At 48.4% G+C, this 22777-nt stretch overlaps 1 protein-coding gene across 1 annotated transcript in view; it reads right to left on the bottom strand.

Annotated features, from left to right (window-relative positions):
• The window catches only part of LOC147689434 (exocyst complex component 1-like), a 1248358-nt gene that overhangs the window by 30900 nt on the left and 1194681 nt on the right, over positions 1-22777 (bottom strand). Inside the window, exon 18 of the mRNA XM_086939926.1 lies at positions 20111-20305. Coding sequence (XP_086796052.1) covers positions 20111-20305 — 195 coding nt within the window. The remainder of the gene's footprint in view (positions 1-20110; positions 20306-22777) is intronic.

Genomic DNA, 22777 nt, shown 5'->3' with positions numbered 1-22777 from the left:
AAGACGAACACTGATATGTCAAATCCCTTTCAATATTGCAAGGAGCCTTTTCAAGGCACACAAGGGCATGGCTTCTCTTCTTACAGGGGTAGATTCTACTGCTCCCAACAATATCAGTCCAACCAACTCCAGTACAGGCAGGGGTATCAGCAACAGTCCTACTGTCAATCTTCTACGGTGGGTTTCTCTAAACAAGGGCCTCGTAGAAGACCACCTTCTCAGAGCTGCGACACAGGCCGCAAACAGTGACTTTCTAAAAGGGACCACCTACACCACCTTCTCATCCTGTAGGTGTAAAGATATTCAATTACCTCCATCAATGGCAGACCATCACTTCAGACAGATGGGTATGGGACCTTGTCAAGGTTGGCCATACTCTGGAGTTTACAGAGAAACCCCACCCAAACCACAAAGGGGATCGCACCTCCCCATCTTCATTCACTGCAGAAGGATGCATTATTAATGCTTGCCAAAGGAACAATAAAGTACCAAGAAATCAGGAGAGTGGAGACCTATCCTAGATCTCAGGAAGCTCAACAAATACCTCTGCAAGGAATCCTTATGGATGATGACCCTTTCTGATATTCTTCACCGTTTCAACAATAGAGATTTCATGACCTGTCTAGACCTGGGATACACTTACTTTCATTTCTCCATCCATTCCAAACAAAGCAAATATCTTCTATTCACAGTAGCTGGCACCCATTACCAATACAAGGTCCTGCCTTTTGGTCTCAATCCCACCCCTCGTATATTCACCAAGTGCATTGCCCCGGTAGCAGGGGCACTCAGAAGACGAGGTCATCGGGTATTCCCTTACCTAGACTACTGGCTGCTAAAAACTTTAAACCCAGGACAAGCGCCAGAGCAGCAAAAGTCTGTCTTGCGCTTTTTCTCGAACTGAATCTCTTGTAAATTGGCAAAATTCCTCCACCAGTCCCAGTCAAACAATGTCTTTTCTTGGAGCCGATCTAGATACAATTCACAACAAAGCCTTCCTATCCCAGGACAGACAAGAAAGGCTAGCACTCTTGGCTCAAATACATGCAAGAAAACAGTACGTTTCTGTGAGATTGTTCAAGCCGCTACAAGGCATGATCTCATCGGCAATAAACTTGGTCCCATTGGCACGCCTCAACATGAGGCCATTACGAGAGAAAAAGCAACTCTAATGGATATAGTTGGAATGATCCTTCAAAAATGTGATCTCTATCCCTCTGCTGATGATACCCATGCTGGCATGCTGGTCCCACAAACCACATCCCTCTCAATGCATCACATTCCTACCACTGGTGCCGGATTTCATCATCACCATGGATACTTTTTCGCTGGCTGAGAAGGCCATCTACAGGACCTTCGGATCCAAGGAAGGCGGTCCATAAGTCAAAACTCTCTTCACATCAACAGCTTGGAGCGCAAGGCCATTTTTCTCACCCTGCAAGCTTGCAGACCAAGGATAGCAAATTCCTCCATCCTGGTCCATATTGACAATAAGACCAGCATGTATTATATCGACAAATAGGGAGGAAATCGATCTCTGATGCTATCTCAAGAGCTGTTGGATTGGCTTATAGCCCACAGAATCTCCATAAAAGCTGAGCATGTTTCTAGAGTCCACAACACTAGCGGATGCTCTCAGCAGAAACAAGGACAGTTGCCATGAGTGGTAACAGGACCAATGGCAATTCAACAAGATATTCTCATTGTGGGTGAAACCAGCACTAGATCTCCGTGCAACAGACGGCAATGCCAAATGGCAATTCTTTGCAAGTTGATTACCTCTCCCAGGGTTGTGGGGAATGTCCTTTCAGCGTGCTGGTCCGGGTTCTAAGCGTATGCTTTTCCCCCTTCCCACTGATTACCGAGGTCCTCACCAAGATGAGGATGGAGTGCTGCTGTCTCCTATTTATCGCTCCCAAGTGGCCCAGACAACACTGGGCTTCAGAGCTTCTCCTCCTCTTGGAGACCAAGGCCATCCGCCTTCCTCCAGTGCTATCTCTCCTGACACGGAATTAGGGTCAAATATGCCACCCTGAGCCAGTCTCTCTTCATTTGCGTGAATGGCTCCTGAATTCTATGAGTTTCTGAACTTAGATATCACTCAGGAAAACAACGATAGCCTCTCTAGGTGTGAAGTGGAAGGCACAACCAAAACGTACAGACTAATGTGAAAAAGAGTCTGTCATTAGTGTCGACAAAACAACTTACATCAATTCAACGTTTCTCTGAAACAGATCCTACCATATCTTTCTCTGGCCAAATTGGGCCTAATTTACTCATCAGTCAAAGTTCACCTTTCTGTAATTTCAAGGTACAGGTGCTCAGCTCAGGATCTATCTCTCTGTTCTGTAATATAAAACAATTCATGAAAGGACTCTTCAGAGCTTTCCCACCGCTGCAAGCTCCTCCTCCAGAATGACATCTCAATGTGGACATCTCAATTTCAAAACCATTCATAAGGCTGATTTGAAGTTTCTTACATGGAAGGTTGCCCTTCTCCTCGCTCTCACATCTAGCAGAAGTGTAAGTGACATACAGGCTTTTACTATCCTCAGGAACATTTTTCTTTACTTCTCAGATGATTTCGTACTTTTCAGGACAAATCCGAAGATCAACCTAAAGGATCCTACTCAATTCAACCTCAATGAGTCTGTCATACTTCAAACTTTTTTCCCCAAGCCAGCCACACCGGCTGAGCAGGTCCTTCATACTTTAGACATTAAGCAGAGTTTCAAATTTTACCTTCACAGAGCTAAACACATTTGCAAGACTGACCAATTACTTGTAGCTCATGGCCAAGGTCGTCCGGGCACAGCAGTGACAAAGCCTACAATCGCAAGATGGATCTCACCAACAATTCAGCTTTGCCACTCCAAAGCAGGCAAACCCTTAATAAGGAGGGTTAAAGCTCATTTGACGAGAGCAGTGTCTACTTCCACTGCTCTGCTTGCAAGCAGCATCCCTCTAGACAAGATATCCTGTGATGGGTTGTGGAAGAGCACCCACTCATTCACTCAGCACTAGTGCCTGGAATCAGCGCAGAGAAGCGACGCAGTCATAGGCCAGGTGATGTGATACCATTTATTCCAATAAGGTATGATATGATATGGTGATATGATGCAGATTTATAAAGCGCATGGTTACCCGGGGGGTCCCCGCGCTGTTGAGCAAAATTACTAAGGACTGCAGCGGCCAGCAAGGAACTGTAAGGGGCCTCACCTGCACTGACCGGCAGGGCTGCGAGCTAGAGCGGCGGACTCCAAGGACCAGGAGTCCCCGCGCGCCCTGGTCCAGCTGGGCTGCTCTCCCTGCCGGCCCCGCCCTCTCCTCAACAGGATTTAGCAGCGTTGTCCCCGATTTCAAGTGGATTGCCTGCATCAACGCCGAGCCCTTCCTCGCTTCTGACCACCACTGTGAAAGCCAGCTGCAGCCGTCACGTCTCGCCGGACCCGCTTCGCGGGTCCCGCTTCGCGGTCTGCAGCGGCCAGCAAGGAACTGTAAGGGGCCTCACCTGCACTGACCGGCAGGGCTGCGAGCTAGAGCGGCGGACTCCAAGGACCAGGAGTCCCCGCGCGCCCTGGTCCAGCTGGGCTGCTCTCCCTGCCGGCCCCGCCCTTTCGGTGGCCAACTGCACAACTATAAAGAGGAAGCAACTTTCCCGCAGCGCGGGAGCGCGCGGGGGGGCACCGGGAGAAGCCCGGGACAAGGGCGGGACCGTCTGTGGCCGTCCGGAGCCGTAAGAGGCCGGGCTGGGCCAGGTTACTGTCATTGTCATTTGTATTTGCCTTTGTTTTCTATTTATTTTCTCTCTCATTTGCTGTTCACTGTTCCGCTGTTTGTCAGCAGTGTATTGAGGTAGTAATATCGGGTTAGATAGCATTACTTGCTTTTCCTGGATATGAGTCATTCAGCTCCCCCAGGTCGTGGGCATTTCTGTACTTGGCCCACTCGACAAATTTTTTAAAAAATCCACCAAGGAAGTAGATAAGGACCTTCTCCTTGCAGAGAGAAGAGCTGAGCGACGACGCTCAATTGAGCAACTGAAGAAAATTCCACTGCCCACCTCCTTAGACCCAAACCTCACTCAGGTAACGGTTGCCCGAGGGTTGAGTTCCATTGAGGATGATGTTACTGATATTAACCAAATCCCAAGTATTTTTAGGTTTCCCATAATCTCCCCGCCATGTGCTAGTGCTACCAGTGGAGGCCAGTTAGTTTGCCCTCCCATTGATCACTCTAGCTTTGTTGATACAAACATCCCCGCTATCCAAATTACGGATTCTGATCCTCATCCCACGTTGCCCAATTTGTCACTGGTTTGCATTGATCCAGGCGAGAATTTACCCCCAATGAGTGTGTGTGATGCTGGAACCAAGCCTGATAAGGCAAAGAGGGTTGTGTGTTCTCCACCTAGAAAAAAAAGGAGAAAGGGTGGGGTAAAAAGGAAAGGCCAAAGCTGTCAGACACCACCACCTCCTCCATCCAAAGCTATCTCTGAGCTACTGATCCCACCTAACGCCGAGTTACCGCTGCCAGAATCACAAAATATGGCTACTCCCGATTTAGTTATTGAAGGGTTTAATGAGGCGTCTTATGCCATTATAGAGAAGCTCATTAAATCATATATGTTACCCTTGTTAGGACCCATTGTTAGGACAATGGGTGACAAATTGGATCGCCTATTGGCGTCCACTGAGCTAACACAACCCTCTAGCTCAGTTAAGGACAAGGGTCCATCCACTAATTCACAAGGTACAATTCAAGCGGCTGGTAATATAAATACTACCACCAGTCAACATCCTAATTGTACAACTAATATAGCCACTACCTCAAACAAAGTATCAGCTTTGGCAGTTAAACCCCACAGACCAGCTAGCACAGCCAAAGGGAATCCCAGGGTGGTTGCTAATAATCCACCTTCAAAGGGAGCAGTGCAACAACCAAAGAAAGGGGTGGGCAAATTTGTTACTTCTAATAGTAAACCTCACAAATCCCTACCACGGAGGCACAATGTGGACCTGCCCCCGGATTCCATGAATTATGTTATTGTAATGACGGGTGTGCCACCAGTTTCGGAAGGGGATCGGGAAAATAATGAAAGCCTAAAAAATAAAGTCATCTTCTGGCTGAAAACAAACAGACCCCTTCCTGTACATCTTAACGGGGATATCGTTTCGGTCAGAAGATGTCAATGGGTGGGGGTTCGCCCCAAGGATATAGAAGGGGATATAGTGCTTATTAACTTTAGGGACTATAGAGTAGTATCCCATCTCTCAGATTGGTTTGTAGGAAGAAATGAGGGAGGGATCTCCACTAGGACCCTTAGTTATTTTTATCCTGAGACCCTGATTAATCCAACAGAACTACCCCCTGTCAAAAACACCAAAAGTATCCTCAAATGGTCCAACTTTACACCCAGCTTTCATGGACCCCAATTTAACCCAGAGGCATGGTACCGCTCTTACACTCAATCTAGCTACAACTGTCCCCCTCAAACACCGGGTTGGGCTAAGATTAAACCCCAACCTACTGGCCCCCCAGCCTTATTGGACTTCCCTCTCCCTAATAAGTCCCTGTATCCCTTAGTTCCTATCACCCCTGTTTTTCCACAGTTTCAACAGCCTCCAAATTTCTACCCAGCACATCATTATCCATCTAGTCTAAAGCCCAAAGAGTATTGGAACATCCCGCTGAGACACCTCTATGACCCCTTATCAGGGTTGTCGACTAACGATTGACCAGCTTTTTCGACAAGGGATGATAAATCAAAATCCGACTATATGGGTGGGGGAGACGACCTGATTAACACACTAAGCAACGTTGGAAGTTTTGATGACCAACCTTGTAATAGTATAGAAGGGGGCATGGTTTACACAGTGGAGACGGACATATTAGATAAAGTATCCACCTCATTGTCTACAGTGGACGTCACCACAGTGGGCGTAAAGCCAGAGCCAAGTCATCAGGCCGGGTCAGTTTGTTTGCCAATGGCAGGTACGATCATAGCTGCCCCTGTGCCCGAAGTACCCCCACCCCAGTCTAACGAATCCCACCCTCCTGAGACAACTAAACTGTGTGATCGAGTGTGCAAAAAGGGTACTACTATGGGATGTTGGAACATCGCAGGTATTGAATCTCGTATATGCATTCCTGATTGGGTTGAGTTCATCTGTCAAGGCGATGTTTGGTCTTTTCAGGAGACCTGGGCAACCTCACCAGTCTATCTTGAATTTTAATAAACCAGCGACCAAAGGTCTAAGAGGTCGGGCCATGGGTGGCCTCACAACATGGGTTCGCCAAGTTGCAGGTGTATCTGTTAAAGAAATCTTTATTGACTGTCCTGATATATTGATAGTTAGTATAAGAACAAACAGTGGGTTGGACATACTGCTGATCAATGTATATGCTAGAGGAATCACGGGTGGCAGAGTTTCACCCACCCTTACTTGTTTGGATGATTTTTTAAGTTCTACCATAAATACTGGTTATGTGTTTGTGATGGGTGACCTTAAAACCTGCTTTGAACCATTAAGTAAAGATGATGGCTTACTAACTGAAGCAGAGGATTTGACCTGGGGGATTCCACAACTTGATTTATCCCCGATTAATAAATGGTCCCAAGCGGCCACATATAACAAAGGCCTCTGTCTGAACTGGGGGCTTCGTGCACTCAACGGACGTGTTAGCTCGGACAGGATGGGTAAACACACATTTTTCAATGGCAGACATAGTAGTCGCATTGACTACATCCTAGTTGATATTAAAATGTGGCCTGTGGTTTCGGATATGCTTGTTAAACCACGTCAAGAAAGTGACCATGAACCCTTGTTAGCAGAACTGAAGGATTTTAGTTTTGTAGGGCCGGTTGATCGACAGCCTAATCCTGTACAGGAGGCGGTAGTACTCACAAACGACATGAGGAGGGTGCGTTGGCCAAAGGTTTCTGTAGATGTGGAAGCACGCAAAAAGATCAGAGCCCTGGTCTCAAATTCACTGGTAGAAACTGACAAGTGTGATAACCAGGAAATGCTGAACACAAATATCACAGACATTCATGCTAGCCTGTTTTTGTCCTTAAAATCACTGTTTGTTAAGTTCGTTGCCAATAAGGGGAGAGGGAAGGTCAAGAAACCTGTAAATTGGTTTAACGATGCTTGCCGAGAGACCCATGCAGATCTGTTTAAAGCTTTAAAATCAAAGAACCCTGCCCTAATTAAAGCAAGTAGGAAGGCTTTCAATGAAGCCAATCGTCATGCCAAAGCTGCCTGGGATGACGAGCGTTGGACATTCTCGGCTAATGAAGTCGAAGCAGTCCTGAAAGCCATCCCTAGGGGAAAAGTGCCTGGTCCTGACTGTATCCCTGCGGATATATTCCAACAGGACCATGACCTATGGGTACCATACCTAGTGCGTTTGGTAAATGCACTGGCCACGGATGCTAGGGTACCCGATTCCTGGGCTGGTGCCGAAATATTGCCTATTTTTAAGAAGGGTGATCGGTCGGTTCCATCCAACTACCGGCCGATCAGTCTAATAGACGCGGTACAGAAGATCATAACCCGTCTTGTCCTTACTAGGATACAGGCATGGATAGAGGAGCATGACATCCTTACTCCTCTACAAGCCGGGTTTAGACCCCATGTGAGCACCTTGGATCAGGCATTCCGTTTCATGCTTTTGCATTGGAAGACGGTCACCCTGGGCAAAGGCAACCTATACGCGGCCTTCGTGGACCTAAGGTCAGCGTTTGACCTGGTCCCGAGGGCTGGGTTATGGAAATCCCCTCTAGATATGGGTATGCCCCCCATCTTGGTACGTCTCATTGTGAACCTTCATGCACAGACTTTTGCATTTGTGCGATGGGGAAAACCGGGAGAGGTGACGGAGAACTTCCCAGTGGCTAAAGGTGTTAGGCAAGGTTGTGTTTTGGCACCCACCTTGTTTTCTCTATATATCAATAGGGTTACCAAGTATTATGACAACTTTCCACGGACGCCCCAAGTTTGGCTGGAGCGAAAATCCCCCTGCTCATGTTCGCTGACGATACTCTCCTGATTTCACGAACCAGGCAGGGTTTGCAGAAAGCACTGTCAAGGTTCGAGAGTTTCTGCAGCGAACATGAGCTGGAGGTGAACGTGTCCAAAACCAAATTTATGGTTTTAAGAGGGCACAAACAAATAAATGCCAGGGTCTCCATGGGGGATACCCCCCTGGAGCAGACAAAACATTTCACATACCTGGGAGTCACCTTTAGTGAGACTTTGAGCTGGACACATCAGATCGAGCTCATGACCTTGAAGCACCAGCAGTTGGGTGGGGATTTGATTAAGGAACATAAAGGGTCATTTACAAGGCCAATGTCCCCGCTCCTTAAGATCTATGGTGGCAAGATTTTATCAGCAGTCTTATATGGAGCGGAACTGTGGGGTGGTAGCAATTTGGACCCGCTAAGACATGCCCAAAATAAATTCTTAAGAATGACAACGGGTCTGCCTCAGTCAACACCATTAATTCCCCTTCTTTATGACTTGGGGTGCCAACCGGTAGAGGACCTAGCAAGACTTCGCCCCTTAACATTCTGGCGTCGTCTCTGGACAACGCCGGAACTCCATCATTATGCAAAAGCTTGCTTGGAGGTAAGAAACAGCTCCGGTGCCACAAACATTGGCTGGTTCAGAGACCTTAAGGCTACCCTAATAGCTCTGGGGTATGGCGACCTGTGGTCCTCACCGGACACAGCCAAATTCCCCTCAAAAAAGGATCTCAAACATAGTTACTGGGAATGGGTGTTACACAACAGGTATTCTAAAACGAGCTCGAGTAGCCTCACAGGTCTGTTTATTGTACTCAAGGACACGCCCAAGTTGGAAAGATATTGGGATATAATAACAAAACCCGCGGACCGCAAATTATTTTTTCAATTCAGATGCGGTTCACTTCCCCTTGGGGATTTTACCAAAAAGTGGGGTGCAGAAAGGACGGGGTTTTGTCCCAAGTGTCAAGGTATTGGTGAAAACTTGAATCATTTTTTATATGTGTGTCCATTATACTCTGCCCCAAGAGCCAAATGGCTTAGGCCGGTATGCAGAAATCTAGGCACAAGATCGGCTGGGGAAGCAAGTAGAATGCTAAAGACCAATCTGGACCCTCTGATTGTCGTGGGTGTTGCTAAATTTTTGGGGTGGGCCTGGTTGCTTAGAAGTAGGCTCATTAAAAGCAATCTAACGGGGCCTTAAATGATGTGACTTTTTACATGGAGACCTGTATTCTGTTGAACTATGGTCGCATTTGTGCGTCTCTGTAAATATTGTAAATATATGCAAGAAGCTGATTAGTATGTCAAAGCTTTAATACTTGTTTTAACTGTTTTATATGTATAAATGTATTTTATGTCTTTTATGATGAACTAATCGAATAAAGACTTCTTGAACTGAACTAAGGACAAAGGCTGAGTTAGGGACCCTGGGGAAAAAGGAAGGTCTTAAGGAGTTTCCGAAACCGCAAATGGCTCGGTTCAGCTCGAATCTTCAGCGGTAAAGAATTCCACAGAGTCGCTGCGTTGATGGAAAATCGCTGACCTCCTGTGCGTGCCCTTTTCACTCTGTGGAGTATGGCCAGACACTCGTGGTCAGAGCGAAGGGGCCTGTTGGCTTTGTAAGGGGACACTAGGTTCTTCAAGATGGGAGGCCCCTTGCCTTGTAAAGATTTATGGGCAATGCACAGGGATTTAAACTTTATCCTCTCACGAATAGGCAGCCAGTGAAGAGCTCTGATGGCCGGTTTTGCTGAGGACCTTGCCAGAGTACCTGTGAGCAGCCTAGCTGCGGAGTTCTGAATATATTGTAATTTGTTGATTGTCGCTTCTGGGGCGCCCAAATACAGGGCGTTACTATAATCCAACCTTGACAGGATCAACCCTTGGATTAGGAGTTTTTTTGAAAGGGCAGGGAGAAGGGGAAGAACCTTCCGAGTGGAACGAAGTAAGCTGAAACAGATGCCAGCAGTTTGGTTGGCTTGAAATCTAAAAGAGAGGTCTGATCAATCCATACTCCTAAGCTTTTGATTTCATTTTTTGGAAGGGGGAGAGTTGGTGATGTCAGTTTGTGCCCCAGAAACATAAGCTCGGATTTAGATCCATTTAATTTGAGAGAGGACTTACTCATCCAGGCATGTATTTCAGCCAAACAGGAATGAAGGTTTTCAAAACACTGAACCTGTTGAGTAAGTGAGACGACAAGTTGTGTGTCGTCTGCATAGCTAACTATTTTTATCCCGAATGGGGCAACCACCTTCTCTAGTGGGGACATGTACACGTTAAACAGCGTAGGGCTCAATGAGGAGCCCTGCGGCACACCACACTGGAGGGGGATCAAGTTGGACCGTGCATTGCATTCAGAAACTTGGAAAGTCCGATTGTTAAGGAAGAATGTTAACCAAGCCAGGGCAGAGCCTGAAACTCCGATGTTAAATAGGCGCTGAATTAGGATACGGTGGTTAACCGTATCAAAGGCTGCACTTAGATCCAGGAGGATCACTACCGCTGATCCTCCCGAATCCAAGATGCACCTTGCCTCTTCGATGACTGATATAAGAGCAGTCTCTGCTCCCTGACCTGGTCGAAAGCCTGTCTGCGAACTCCGTAATAATTCATTAGATTCCAGAAAAGAGGACAGTTGTTGATTCACCATTTTCTCTGCAATCTTACTGAGTCCCGGTAGCAGTGATATAGGCCTGAAGTTGTCCAAGTCCGAAGGGTCCAGCTGAGGCTTTTTTAGTAGGGCTTTTACAATTGCCTCCTTCCAGCTTGAAGGAACAATGCCCCGGCAAAGGGAGGCATTAGTTAGGTCGGTGGCAAGGGAGGAAATGGTGGAAGTAACCTGTTTAAGGATGTACACAGGTGCAGGATCACAGAGAGAGCTGCTTTTCATAGCTGCCAGGGTTTTTTGGAACTCTTCCCCAGAGACTGGGGCGAAGGCATCCAGCTGCGAGCTAGGCACGTCAAGCCTGACACCGAAATCTAAGATGCCCTCAGGTGGCGGCAGAGTTTTTAGGATGTTTTGAATCTTAGAATCAAAAAAGTCCGCAAGTTGATTGCATTTGGTCCCGGAGATGTCCGGGGTTAGGGGAGGGTCAGGAACCTGCAATAGCTCTTTAACGATCTGGAAAGTTTCTCTAGAGGCATTGGAGGAGATTCTAATTCTTTCTTCAAAAAATGCGGTCTTAGCGTCTTTGAGAGAGCCTTTATAGGCTCTAATCGCAACGCGATAGGCCACTTTACTGTGGTCAGCCCAGTCCTTCCTCCAGATACGCTCAAGTTTATTGCAACTCTTCCTTTGCAATCTAAGTTCAGGAGTGTACCAAGAGGATTTAGAAACTCTACCCTTTTTATCGATTCTTTTTTTTGGCAGAACCAGGTCAAGTGAGCTGTTAATCCAGCTACTGAAATTTTTATCCGCCACCACGGGATCAGGATCGTGTAAGGGGGCAGTCTGTTCAAGTTTAAGAGTCCACTTTTCAAGGGGGGGTTTGGACCAAGCTCTCTCCAGAGTGTGCAAGGCCGGAATTAGAGGAGGATCGGTCCCGCCTAGCCAAGACAAAGGGACCAAGAAGTGGTCGGACCAGGGAAGAGGGATTGGGGGGTTGGACTTTAGCGGGATGTTGGAAAAAATGGGGTCCAAGAGGTATCCCTTGTTATGAGTAGCGTCTATATTAATGAGTCTCAGGTCGTAGAATTCAAAATCGAACAGAAGGTCAGTCGCTATTTTATCGTGGGGGTCATTAAGATGTAGGTTCATGTCTCCCAATACAATAAAGTTGGACGCAGTGGAAGCGGAGACAGTCACTGTTTCCAGTAGTGAACTAACAAACTGCCCTAGGCAGCCTGGGGAACGATACACCAGCAGGCCAGATATAGAGTTGGTGGGGGATATTTGTATGGCAAAGTGGAGGTTTTCGCAGTTGGATATGCCACTGTCCGTCATCCTACAGGTAAGGTGGTCTCTATAGAGTATGGCTAACCCACCCCCCCTACCAATGGGCCTGTTCTGAGATTGAATAAGAAACCCTGGGGGAAGCGCACTGACGGTATCTGCTTCCGAATTCGGGGTTAACCATGTCTCCGACAGGAAGAGTATATCAAGTTTGTTATCCTGGATCAAAAAGTTAATCTCCAAGGAATGTTTAGGCAATGACCTACAATTCAGTAAGGCCATGCGCAGTTGGGTCGTGGTTAACACCTTGTGCTTCTTTCCCTGAGAGGCCAGACAGCAGAGTCTGCAATACATATATGTGCTATCTGGCGTGTACAGGGAATGGCATTTAGGGTTTTTCATAGGTCTGAGTTGTAAAAGAGCCTTGAGCGAGTAACTAATAAAGTGATCCATTGGAACTGGCAGGGTTTCTGGCCCTAGGCCGTGTGGGCGCGGACGGGCGCAGATGGGCGCGCCTCCGGCGTGCGATCGGCGCGCCCGCTGCGTCCGCCCGCTGCGCGGATGAGGGATGGTGTTCATTTTGTAGTGCCGGGCCAGAGTCGGCCGCAGCACTAGTCCGCTAACCTAGCCCTCCACCTAAGATGGCGCACGTGAATCTGTGCCGGGGATATGAGGCCCGCACCCAAAGTAAGCCCTACATCGGCCCCTGGAAGCGGCGAAATGCCCTGGGGGGGACAGTAGAGGTAAGTGCAGAAGCGGCGCTGGTAAGTTAAAATAACACAAAAGTGGGTGGCTCTACGGACGTGTTTTTTGTCGACATATACCGGAGGCCTGGCGACATCGGACGTGCACTCGTTTTACCAAGCGGCGCTTCTCCTGGTTTTGAACGACTGGTGGTATGGCGACAGGGGCGACCTGGCCTACGCGGTTGAGAGACACTTAATGGGCTCAGCGTCCTTGCATATGTTGCTGTTCGCAGCGCCTCTCCGGAGAACCCTTCCCTCGGCCACGCAGGTGGTCTTTCATGTGTGGAGGCAGGCACTGAGGCGGATGGGCTGGTGGAATGTCCTTACGCAGGAAACCCCCCTCTGGCGTAATGGTCGGCTGCCTCAGCTGAACGCCTTGATGGGCTTCAGGGGATGGGACGCCATAGGCATTTCAACCCCGGGTGACGTATTGTCCGGCGACACCCTTAAATCCTTTACAAACCTGCAGGAGGACTTCGGGATGCCCCGCACCCAGTTCTACAAGTACCTCCAGTTTCGCCATGCCCTGGCACCCTCATTAGTGGGCCTGGAACAGATATCCGAATTCAGTCCCCTAGAAGCCAACATTTTCATGGGAGAGCTGCCAGACAAGAAGCTATCACGTATCTATCAGACGCTGGTGCGCCACTGCTCCTCGGACCTGAGCGGCCTTAGAGCCCACTGGGAGCGGGACGTCAGGGACATGGACGATTAGGACTGGGTGGAGGCCCTTGAAAGTCCCAGGGGGGCGGCAATCTCCACGTGCCTGCGACTGATTCAGTTCCGTTATTTGCACCGCACATACTACACCCGACAGCGCTTATGGAAGGCGGGGCTGGTAGCGTCCCCTGACTGCCTTCGCTGTGGCCTGGTGGTAGGCACACTACTATTGTATTGTATTGTATTGTAAGGGGTGCTTGTAGAGCGCACTGACACCATGGGTTTCCTGGCGCTGGTTGGAAGTAGAGGGGACAGAGAGACTAACCAGATTGGGGAAAAAGCCAAGTTTTTAAAGACTTACGGAAAAGGGTCAAAGAGTTAGAGGTTTTAAGAGAAAGAGGAAAGGAGTTCCAGAGCTTTGGGGCCAGGTATGCAAATCTCCGGCCTCCAGATCTGCAGAGCTTGTAAGAGGGGACAGTCAAGAAATGGAGATGAGAGGATCTCAAGTTACGGGATGGGCAGTAGGGTCTGATGAGGGATTTCACGAAGGCGGGACAGGGCCCAGCTAATGACTTGAAGATGAGGCAGCCGGTCTTGAAGGCTGCCCTTGAGATGACAGGGAGCCAGTGGAGTTTGGCAAGGAGGGGCCTGGCGGATTGCCACTTCGGGATCCCTAGGGCCAGTCTCGCCGCCTGATTTTGGACCACTTGCAGTCTGGCCATCGATGTTTTAGGCAGACCATGATAGATCACGTTAGAGAAATCTAAGCGGGAGAGGACGAGGGCCATGATGACCTGCAGGAGGGCATCAGGTGTAAGGAGGTATGCCACTTTCCTGATCCTGCGCAGCTGGTAGATACAGGACGAGACCACAGTCCCCACCTGCGGCCCAAGGGATAGAGCGGAGTCAATTGTGACCCCCAGACTCTTCACCGAAGCCACGGGGGTGGGAGAGGGGCCAAGTTCCGCCGGCCAGAATTGTGGCCCCCAGAAGGCGGCGCTCCTACCGGGAAGGAGGAGCTCCGTCTTACCGGGGTTCAACTTTAGCTGGTTGTGGCCCATCCACTGGAGAATGTGGGACATGACTGCCTGAAAGTTAGGAATAGCAAAGGGGGAATTGAGAGAAAAGATGAGTTGCAGGTCGTCCGCGTAATTAAACACGGTAACGTCCCACTGCCTCAAGGAAAAAAGAAGGGGCGAAGATAAAGATCGAAAAGAAGAGGGGATAAAGAAGAACCCTGGGGGACCCCGCAAAGCGAGTGCTCCCTAGGAGCCCTAAAGGTGCCCAGGCTAAGGGTCTGAGACCTGCCGGTCAGGAAGGATTTGACCCAGGCCAACGCCAGGCCTTGGATGCCAGCCTGCTCGACACGGTGGAGAAGGATGTTATGATCCACCGTGTCGAAGGCGGCTGACAGATCTAATAATACCAAGGCCTGGGGGGCACCCTTGTCGACACCATCTCTCAGGGCGTCCAGCACGGCCAAGATCACTGTCTCCGTAGAGTGGCCGGGTCTAAAGCCTGCCTGGTTGGCCTCGAGAAAGTTGGAACTCTCGATAAACTGTGAGAGACAGGTGGTGACATGCGCTTCCAGGATTTTTGAAAAAAAAGGTAAGAGAGAGATAGGGCGGTAGTTCGCAGGGACGGCGGGGTCGGCCCCCGGCTTCTTTAAAAGGGGCACCAACACGGCCTCCTAGAAGGGGCCCGGCACCGTACCGGAGGAAAGGGAAGAGTTTAGCAGGGGGAGAATGCAGTCAGGTAGAGAGTGGCAGATGTCCCGGAGTATAGAGGGGGGGCAGCAGTCATCTGGGGATCCCGACTTGATGTGGGTAGCAAGAGTGGCCAGAGAAGTGGAGTCTAGAAGAGGAAATACTACACACAGTTTGGGAGTGTGCATCGCTGCAGAGGTTTTGGGATGGGGTCCACCGCTGCTTAGTCGAAGTATTGTCCTGGGAGATTCTGAGAGACCCTAAGCGGGCGCTGCTGCATGTCATGGCTGGGGTGGGGGGAAACAGGTATAAGCGTCACCTAATGCTGCCGGGGTTTACACTGGCGAAACGCGATATCGCGAGAGCCTGGAAGAGCCCCGGGCCCCATCGCTCACAGCCTGGAAGAACGGAATGGATTACTGCATGGGTTTAGAACAGCCCATATTTATTGCAAAGGGATGTCCCGAGAAGCATTTCAAAATTTGGAAACGGTGGCGGACTATCAAGGTCTGGACTTAGACTCACCGCCTGAGGAAGCCACCCTCCCGACAGTGTGAGGAGATGGACTATGAACAGTGGCAGTCGGCATGATAGGTGCAAGGCGTTCTAATGTGCATGTATTCTATGCTACAAGTGGGCGAGTGGGCATGCAGGGAGGGCGCGGGGGGGTGGGTGGGGTGTTGAACATTTACTGCATCCTATGTTTGCCATGCCTTACAGGGGGCTTTCTTTTTTGCTTCAGTTGTTTTTCATCTGTCAAACTGTAACTGACGATTCTCGTGATGCATTGATGAAGGCAGTAGGCTCTGGGAGACAGAGCTATGAATAACATGTGAGTTCAGACAATAAAGTTTGTTGTGAAAAAAAAATAACATAAAAGTGCACAAAGGGCGTGAATTAAAAGCTAGTACCAGCACAAGAGCAGAAAGTTACAAAATGCACACAGAAATGCCCTACTCCCGGCTTTTCGCCTCAGGAGTCTTGGTTCTAAAGAAGGCGAGCCTCTTTAAATAGAGGAGTTTATTTATGTTCAAATCAAAAGTTCCTCTTTGTTCTGTTTGCATTCTTTATCTGAATGTTATACTCTTAAATGTTTGTATTTTCCACACATCTATCTGCATATAGAGAGAAGTGTAAATGTTTATATGATATGTTCAAAAGGTCATATTTACCTCTTCAAAGTGTAATGTTTTATCCACCATCCTCTGAGGGTGTTTCAATTATCTACAATACTGCTTGCTACTCGGATTCAGGCATGTGAATATACAAAAGATCCAATACTGACTAAGAAAATGAGTTACTTACCTGTAACTGTAGCTCTCCATCAGTGGTATCTTTCATAGATTCACATGCGACCCACCCTCCTCTCCTGAGAGGTAGTGCTTGAAAATCTGAGGAAGTCAGCCTCTCTTGGGAAGGTTCTAGAGAGTTCTACGGCCTGATTGGTCCAAAATCAAGTTTTGGTCCTTTAAAAAAAGAAAAAGGACATAGATAGACTATTAGATTTCATGGCCAAGTGTCACGTATTTATCTACAGTACAGTAGTACACCACTCACCCCACCTAGGGAGAGAGCAGGGGATGGGCTGTTACTGCACAGTATGGAGAGAGGCAGGGGATGGGCTGTTACTGCACAGTATGGAGAGAGGCAGGGGATGGGCTGTTACTGCACAGTATGGAGAGAGGCAGGGGATGGGCTGTTACTGCACAGTATGGAGAGAGGCGGGGGATGGGCTGTTAGTGCACAGTATGGAGAGAGGCAGGGGATGGGCTGTTAGTGCACAGTATGGAGAGAGGCAGGGGATGGGCTGTTACTGCACAGTATGGAGAGAGGCGGGGGATGGGCTGTTACTGCACAGTATGGAGAGAGGCAGGGGATGGGCTGTTACTGCACAGTATGGAGAGAGGCAGGGGATGGGCTGTTACTGCACAGTATGGAGAGAGGCAGGGGATGGGCTGTTACTGCACAGTATGGAGAGAGGCAGGGGATGGGCTGTTACTGCACAGTATGCACTGCTCCACAGCATTCACACCACCTGGGGAGAGAGGCAGGGGATGGGCTGTTACTGCACAGTATGGAGAGAGGCAGGGGATGGGCTGTTACTGCACAGTATGCACTGCTCCACAGCATTCACACCACCTGGGGAGAGAGGCAGGGGATGGGCTGTTACTGCACAGTATGGAGAGAGGCAGGGGATGGGCTGTTACTGCACAGTATGCACTGCTCCACAGCATTCACACCACCTGGGGAGAGAGGCAGGGGATGGGCTGTTACTGCACAGTATGGAGAGAGGCAGGGGATGGGCTGTTACTGCACAGTATGCACTGCTCCACAGCATTCACACCACCTGGGGAGAGAGGCAGGGGATGGGCTGTTACTGCACAGTATGCACTGCTCCACAGCATTAACACCACCTGGGGAGAGAGGCAGGGGATGGGCTGTTACTGCACAGTGTGCATTACTACTTAGCACACCAGTCCCCTGTTAGAAAGGCCCAACACAAGGGTGCAAAAGAGGAGTAGTGCACACCATTTAACTACCACATAATCATGTTGGCAGGAAAGGGCAAATATTAATAATCTCAAATTGTCGGCCGATATTAAATCTGCCCTATTTACAGACGTTGCGGTAAGAAAGTGTGAAGCTCAAAACTTAGCCCATATTGAAGATGAACATTACTGACTGCAGTGATACAGTGTTGGAGCACCAATGAAATATGTCTTGCCACCATCAGTCATGTTATGTTGCACCACAGGTTAGCAGAATTTGACACTTTCTTTGACTTGGCTTGATTCATTTGTGTCTGTAGATATCTTGCTGATGGTCCCTACTCTTACAACCAAAATGCTATGCATTGATCTGTGGTGTACCACAAAGATCAGCTTTGACACAGCTCCTCTTCATTGTCTAAATGTGATCTCTAATTATGATATTAAGACAATGGAGTCTGACATACTATAATTCTGATTTGATTGGTCATCTTGGGTAGTTGTGATGTTAACAGCCCGCTTTCAGACACTACACTTTCGAGACCGCCAGATGTGCATCAACAACCTTACACTAAATGCTAATAAAGTGAAGATAATGATGGTAGATCCTCCTACTCCAGCCTGACTTAAGATGTCTTAAGACACTCTTAGATACCTAACAACAGGTTAGAAACCGAGGGATACTGGTGGAGCACTGGCCTCTAAATAGAATTGGCCCTCCCTTGTTTAAAGCTCTGGTCCCAAAGGTGCAGGCAAGCTTGACAGTTGTTCTGTTGCTCTGAGATTTTGCCAAAAGTGCATCTTTAGGAATTTGCAACTCTTTGCCTCTGAAAAAACAGTCTCAATAGTGAGCTCCCTAAATGGTGAAGCAAGAAACTTGGCAGAAAGATCTCAGAGCTCTAGGTGATGGTTGAACCATTCACTCTGCTCCCACCTCACAGAGGCACAGATTTGAACATGCATGTCCCATGCCCCTCAGCATTGCAAAACACAAAGGCTCAATTAATAAGAATACAGTCACAACTTGCTACCAATATTTTCATTTCTGAACCTTTAGCCTCAGAATTGTTGCACACATGACTGTGTTTCTATTGCCTACGTAAAAGGAATTGTATCCACCTATAAAGCATGGGAGCCTGTAATCCATGTATGAAAAACAGTCTCTAATTTCCTTTTTTACGCGCACCTTGTGGCATCCCTACTCATCTGTGATTGAGAAGTGATGCAGCCACTCAATTGTAATAACGTATTACAGTTTGGTTCTGATGTCACAATGCCTGCTGCCAGAGACAGCAGCTGAGGGGGGAAAGTCATAGAGCTTAATTAAAGCTGCACTGTAATGTAGTATGTCTTTTCATTCTTCTGCTCTGTTTTTTCTAGATTACCTGTGATAAGCAGATGCACCATTTAGATAATTATAGGAAAGACAAAATCCCTCTGCATGTTTCTACACATTCTGATCTACAGACGGTTTTTAAAACCTGACTTCTATCTTTTTGCAACAAAAACTGCTTTTTGGTGTGTTCCATTTTTACACAGCAGATTCTAATTGTATTCTTTTTGTTTAGAAACATCCTATCTCTTTTGTTATGAAAGAGCACATACCAAGGATTTAAGTGATTTGTGGGAAGTGCTATGTTTTGACAATGTATTATGAGGAATAAAGTACCCCTTACCATACACTGTAAGGATACTGCAAGTCACCTCTGAGTTCCAATACCTTATAACGGAACTTGACCTTCAGCCTTGTTTCACTACATGGTGACAGAACTCCTCAGTGACTTGCAATACCCGTATAATATAAGACAGGGGACCTTCATCCCATATATATTTTTCACAATGATACATATTTTAAAGGTTCTTTTGAAATATTTTAACTGCACCATGTTTTTCTCAATTTCGAATGTGTGTGTACCTGATGCAGTGCTATTTATAAACCTGCACGGAATGCTCGGGCAGGGAAAGGTGTTTACTAAACAAACACTGCAGTGTCTGAGCCATGGGGGCTGATTCACAAAGGTAGACTTGCACTTTTGGGTGAGTTTATGCCTATTTTGGATAGGAGTCTCTGCAGTCGGGGAGGAGAACTCTGCACATAAAAGCATACAACATCCCTATTTTGTATGTGCTGAGTTCTCTGCCTCCTCAGTTGTAAGCTTACTATTAAATCAGAGGTTATGAAAACACGAACGCGAATTTACACAAAAGAGTAAGCTTACTATTGCGAACCAGGCCCTAAGTTACTCTCTTTTGCTCAAGTTGCAATGTCTGCCCACTCTCTCTACAATTCCTATTCTTCCTCTCCTCCTATCAACCCTTTATCTGAGACAGTGAGAGGCGTGAAGAGCAGCTCCACCCTGCATGGCCCTGCTCCGCCTCCCTCCGGCTCCGCCCTGCAAGGCCCTGCTCCGCCTCCCTCCGGCTCCGCCCTGCATCGCCCTGCTCCGCCTCCCTCCGGCTCCGCCCTGCATCGCCCTGCTCTGCCTCCCTCCGGCTCCGCCCTGCACCGCCCTGCTCCACCTCCCTCCAGCTCCGCCCTGCATCGCCCTGCTCCACCTCCCTCAGGCTCAGGTGGTTACCGGCAGCAGGTTCTCCTCCGGCGAGAGGTATTTCAGGATGTTGCGGTGCAGCGCTTCCAGGGATCGCTTCACTTCCTTGCCAGGGTACTTTTTGATGATCTTGCGCAGCTCTTGTTTGCTGTATGCCAACTGGAAGCCAACCTCATCTTCCTTCACTCCTTGTGCCACGCGGGCCTTCACCCCATCAAAGAAGTACTGTGGAGGCAGCAAACAAGTTAGAGGCAGATCTCACCACATGACACTATAGCCACTCATTCCAGCATGTCTCAAGAGCCTTGAATACTACTATGCCTGCATGAACACATTTCTTCTTACCTTTGGTAACGCTCTTTCTGGAGGATACTCTCTCTAGCTACAGATTGCGCACCGTGTGAATATTCTCCGTAAGTCAGACTCGATCCGGAAACTCGATCCGGAAACTTCAAAGCAGTGGAGCTAAATGCACAAGTTACTTACCTTCGGTAACGATATATCTGTAAGAAACAGTAGTTAGTATTAGATTCCTTACCTTAGAATATCCCCAGGCGTCAGTCTGGATCCGGAAATTTTTGCGTAGCAGTACCCCTGCGCGTCGGTAGGCGTCATCTGCGGCTCCGCATCCATCGTCGGCGTCGTTGGCGCCGGGATGACATTACCAGAGTACTTAGACGCCGCCTCCGCGCGCTGACGTCAGTTCTTATTTACAACAAGGGGTGGTGAGGGACAGAGTCTCTGAATTAAGCAGAAAGCTCTCACCCAGTCAAGAGATCAGGGCTAGATCCAACACCGTTTTTTAGCTCACTGCACCATCCCAGTTTCAGAACCTGGCTGTATGCAAATTAGTCTGTTCCTGTCCCAGTGCATGATGGGAACAGGGCAAACCAAACTACAAAAGCCAATTCTTACACTGGGAAGGAAACAAGCTCCCGGGGACCGGTTTCTGGCATTACAGCCGTCTTCGGCTCGGTTTGCTTGAATCCTGATGGTGCAATGAGCAAGGGTCTCACATCTGAGAATACCCTTCCACGCTTAGGGTGGACAAAAATATTTACAACAAGGGGTGGTGAGGGACAGAGTCTCTGAATTAAGCAGAAAGCTCTCACCCAGTCAAGAGATCAGGGCTAGATCCAACACCGTTTTTTAGCTCACTGCACCATCCCAGTTTCAGAACCTGGCTGTATGCAAATTAGTCTGTTCCTGTCCCAGTGCATGATGGGAACAGGGCAAACCAAACTACAAAAGCCAATTCTTACACTGGGAAGGAAACAAGCTCCCGGGGACCGGTTTCTGGCATTACAGCCGTCTTCGGCCCGGTTTGCTTGAATCCTGATGGTGCAATGAGCAAGGGTCTCACATCTGAGAATACCCTTCCACGCTTAGGGTGGACAAAAATATTTACAACAAGGGGTGGTGAGGGACAGAGTCTCTGAATTAAGCAGAAAGCTCTCACCCAGTCAAGAGATCAGGGCTAGATCCAACACCGTTTTTTAGCTCACTGCACCATCCCAGTTTCAGAACCTGGCTGTATGCAAATTAGTCTGTTCCTGTCCCAGTGCATGATGGGAACAGGGCAAACCAAACTACAAAAGCCAATTCTTACACTGGGAAGGAAACAAGCTCCCGGGGACCGGTTTCTGGCATTACAGCCGTCTTCGGCCCGGTTTGCTTGAATCCTGATGGTGCAATGAGCAAGGGTCTCACATCTGAGAATACCCTTCCACCCTTAGGGTGGACAAAAATATTTACAACAAGGGGTGGTGAGGGACAGAGTCTCTGAATTAAGCAGAAAGCTCTCACCCAGTCAAGAGATCAGGGCTAGATCCAACACCGTTTTTTAGCTCACTGCACCATCCCAGTTTCAGAACCTGGCTGTATGCAAATTAGTCTGTTCCTGTCCCAGTGCATGATGGGAACAGGGCAAACCAAACTACAAAAGCCAATTCTTACACTGGGAAGGAAACAAGCTCCCGGGGACCGGTTTCTGGCATTACAGCCGTCTTCGGCCCGGTTTGCTTGAATCCTGATGGTGCAATGAGCAAGGGTCTCACATCTGAGAATACCCTTCCACGCTTAGGGTGGACAAAAATATTTACAACAAGGGGTGGTGAGGGACAGAGTCTCTGAATTAAGCAGAAAGCTCTCACCCAGTCAAGAGATCAGGGCTAGATCCAACACCGTTTTTTAGCTCACTGCACCATCCCAGTTTCAGAACCTGGCTGTATGCAAATTAGTCTGTTCCTGTCCCAGTGCATGATGGGAACAGGGCAAACCAAACTACAAAAGCCAATTCTTACACTGGGAAGGAAACAAGCTCCCGGGGACCGGTTTCTGGCATTACAGCCGTCTTCGGCCCGGTTTGCTTGAATCCTGATGGTGCAATGAGCAAGGGTCTCACATCTGAGAATACCCTTCCACGCTTAGGGTGGACAAAAATATTTACAACAAGGGGTGGTGAGGGACAGAGTCTCTGAATTAAGCAGAAAGCTCTCACCCAGTCAAGAGATCAGGGCTAGATCCAACACCGTTTTTTAGCTCACTGCACCATCCCAGTTTCAGAACCTGGCTGTATGCAAATTAGTCTGTTCCTGTCCCAGTGCATGATGGGAACAGGGCAAACCAAACTACAAAAGCCAATTCTTACACTGGGAAGGAAACAAGCTCCCGGGGACCGGTTTCTGGCATTACAGC

The sequence above is a fragment of the Lissotriton vulgaris genome, chromosome 10 (genome assembly GCF_964263255.1).
Source record: "Lissotriton vulgaris chromosome 10, aLisVul1.2, whole genome shotgun sequence".
Lineage (NCBI taxonomy): Eukaryota > Metazoa > Chordata > Amphibia > Caudata > Salamandridae > Lissotriton > Lissotriton vulgaris.
Note: the sequence above shows the minus strand (reverse complement) of the source record. Positions and strands in the feature narration are given on the sequence as shown.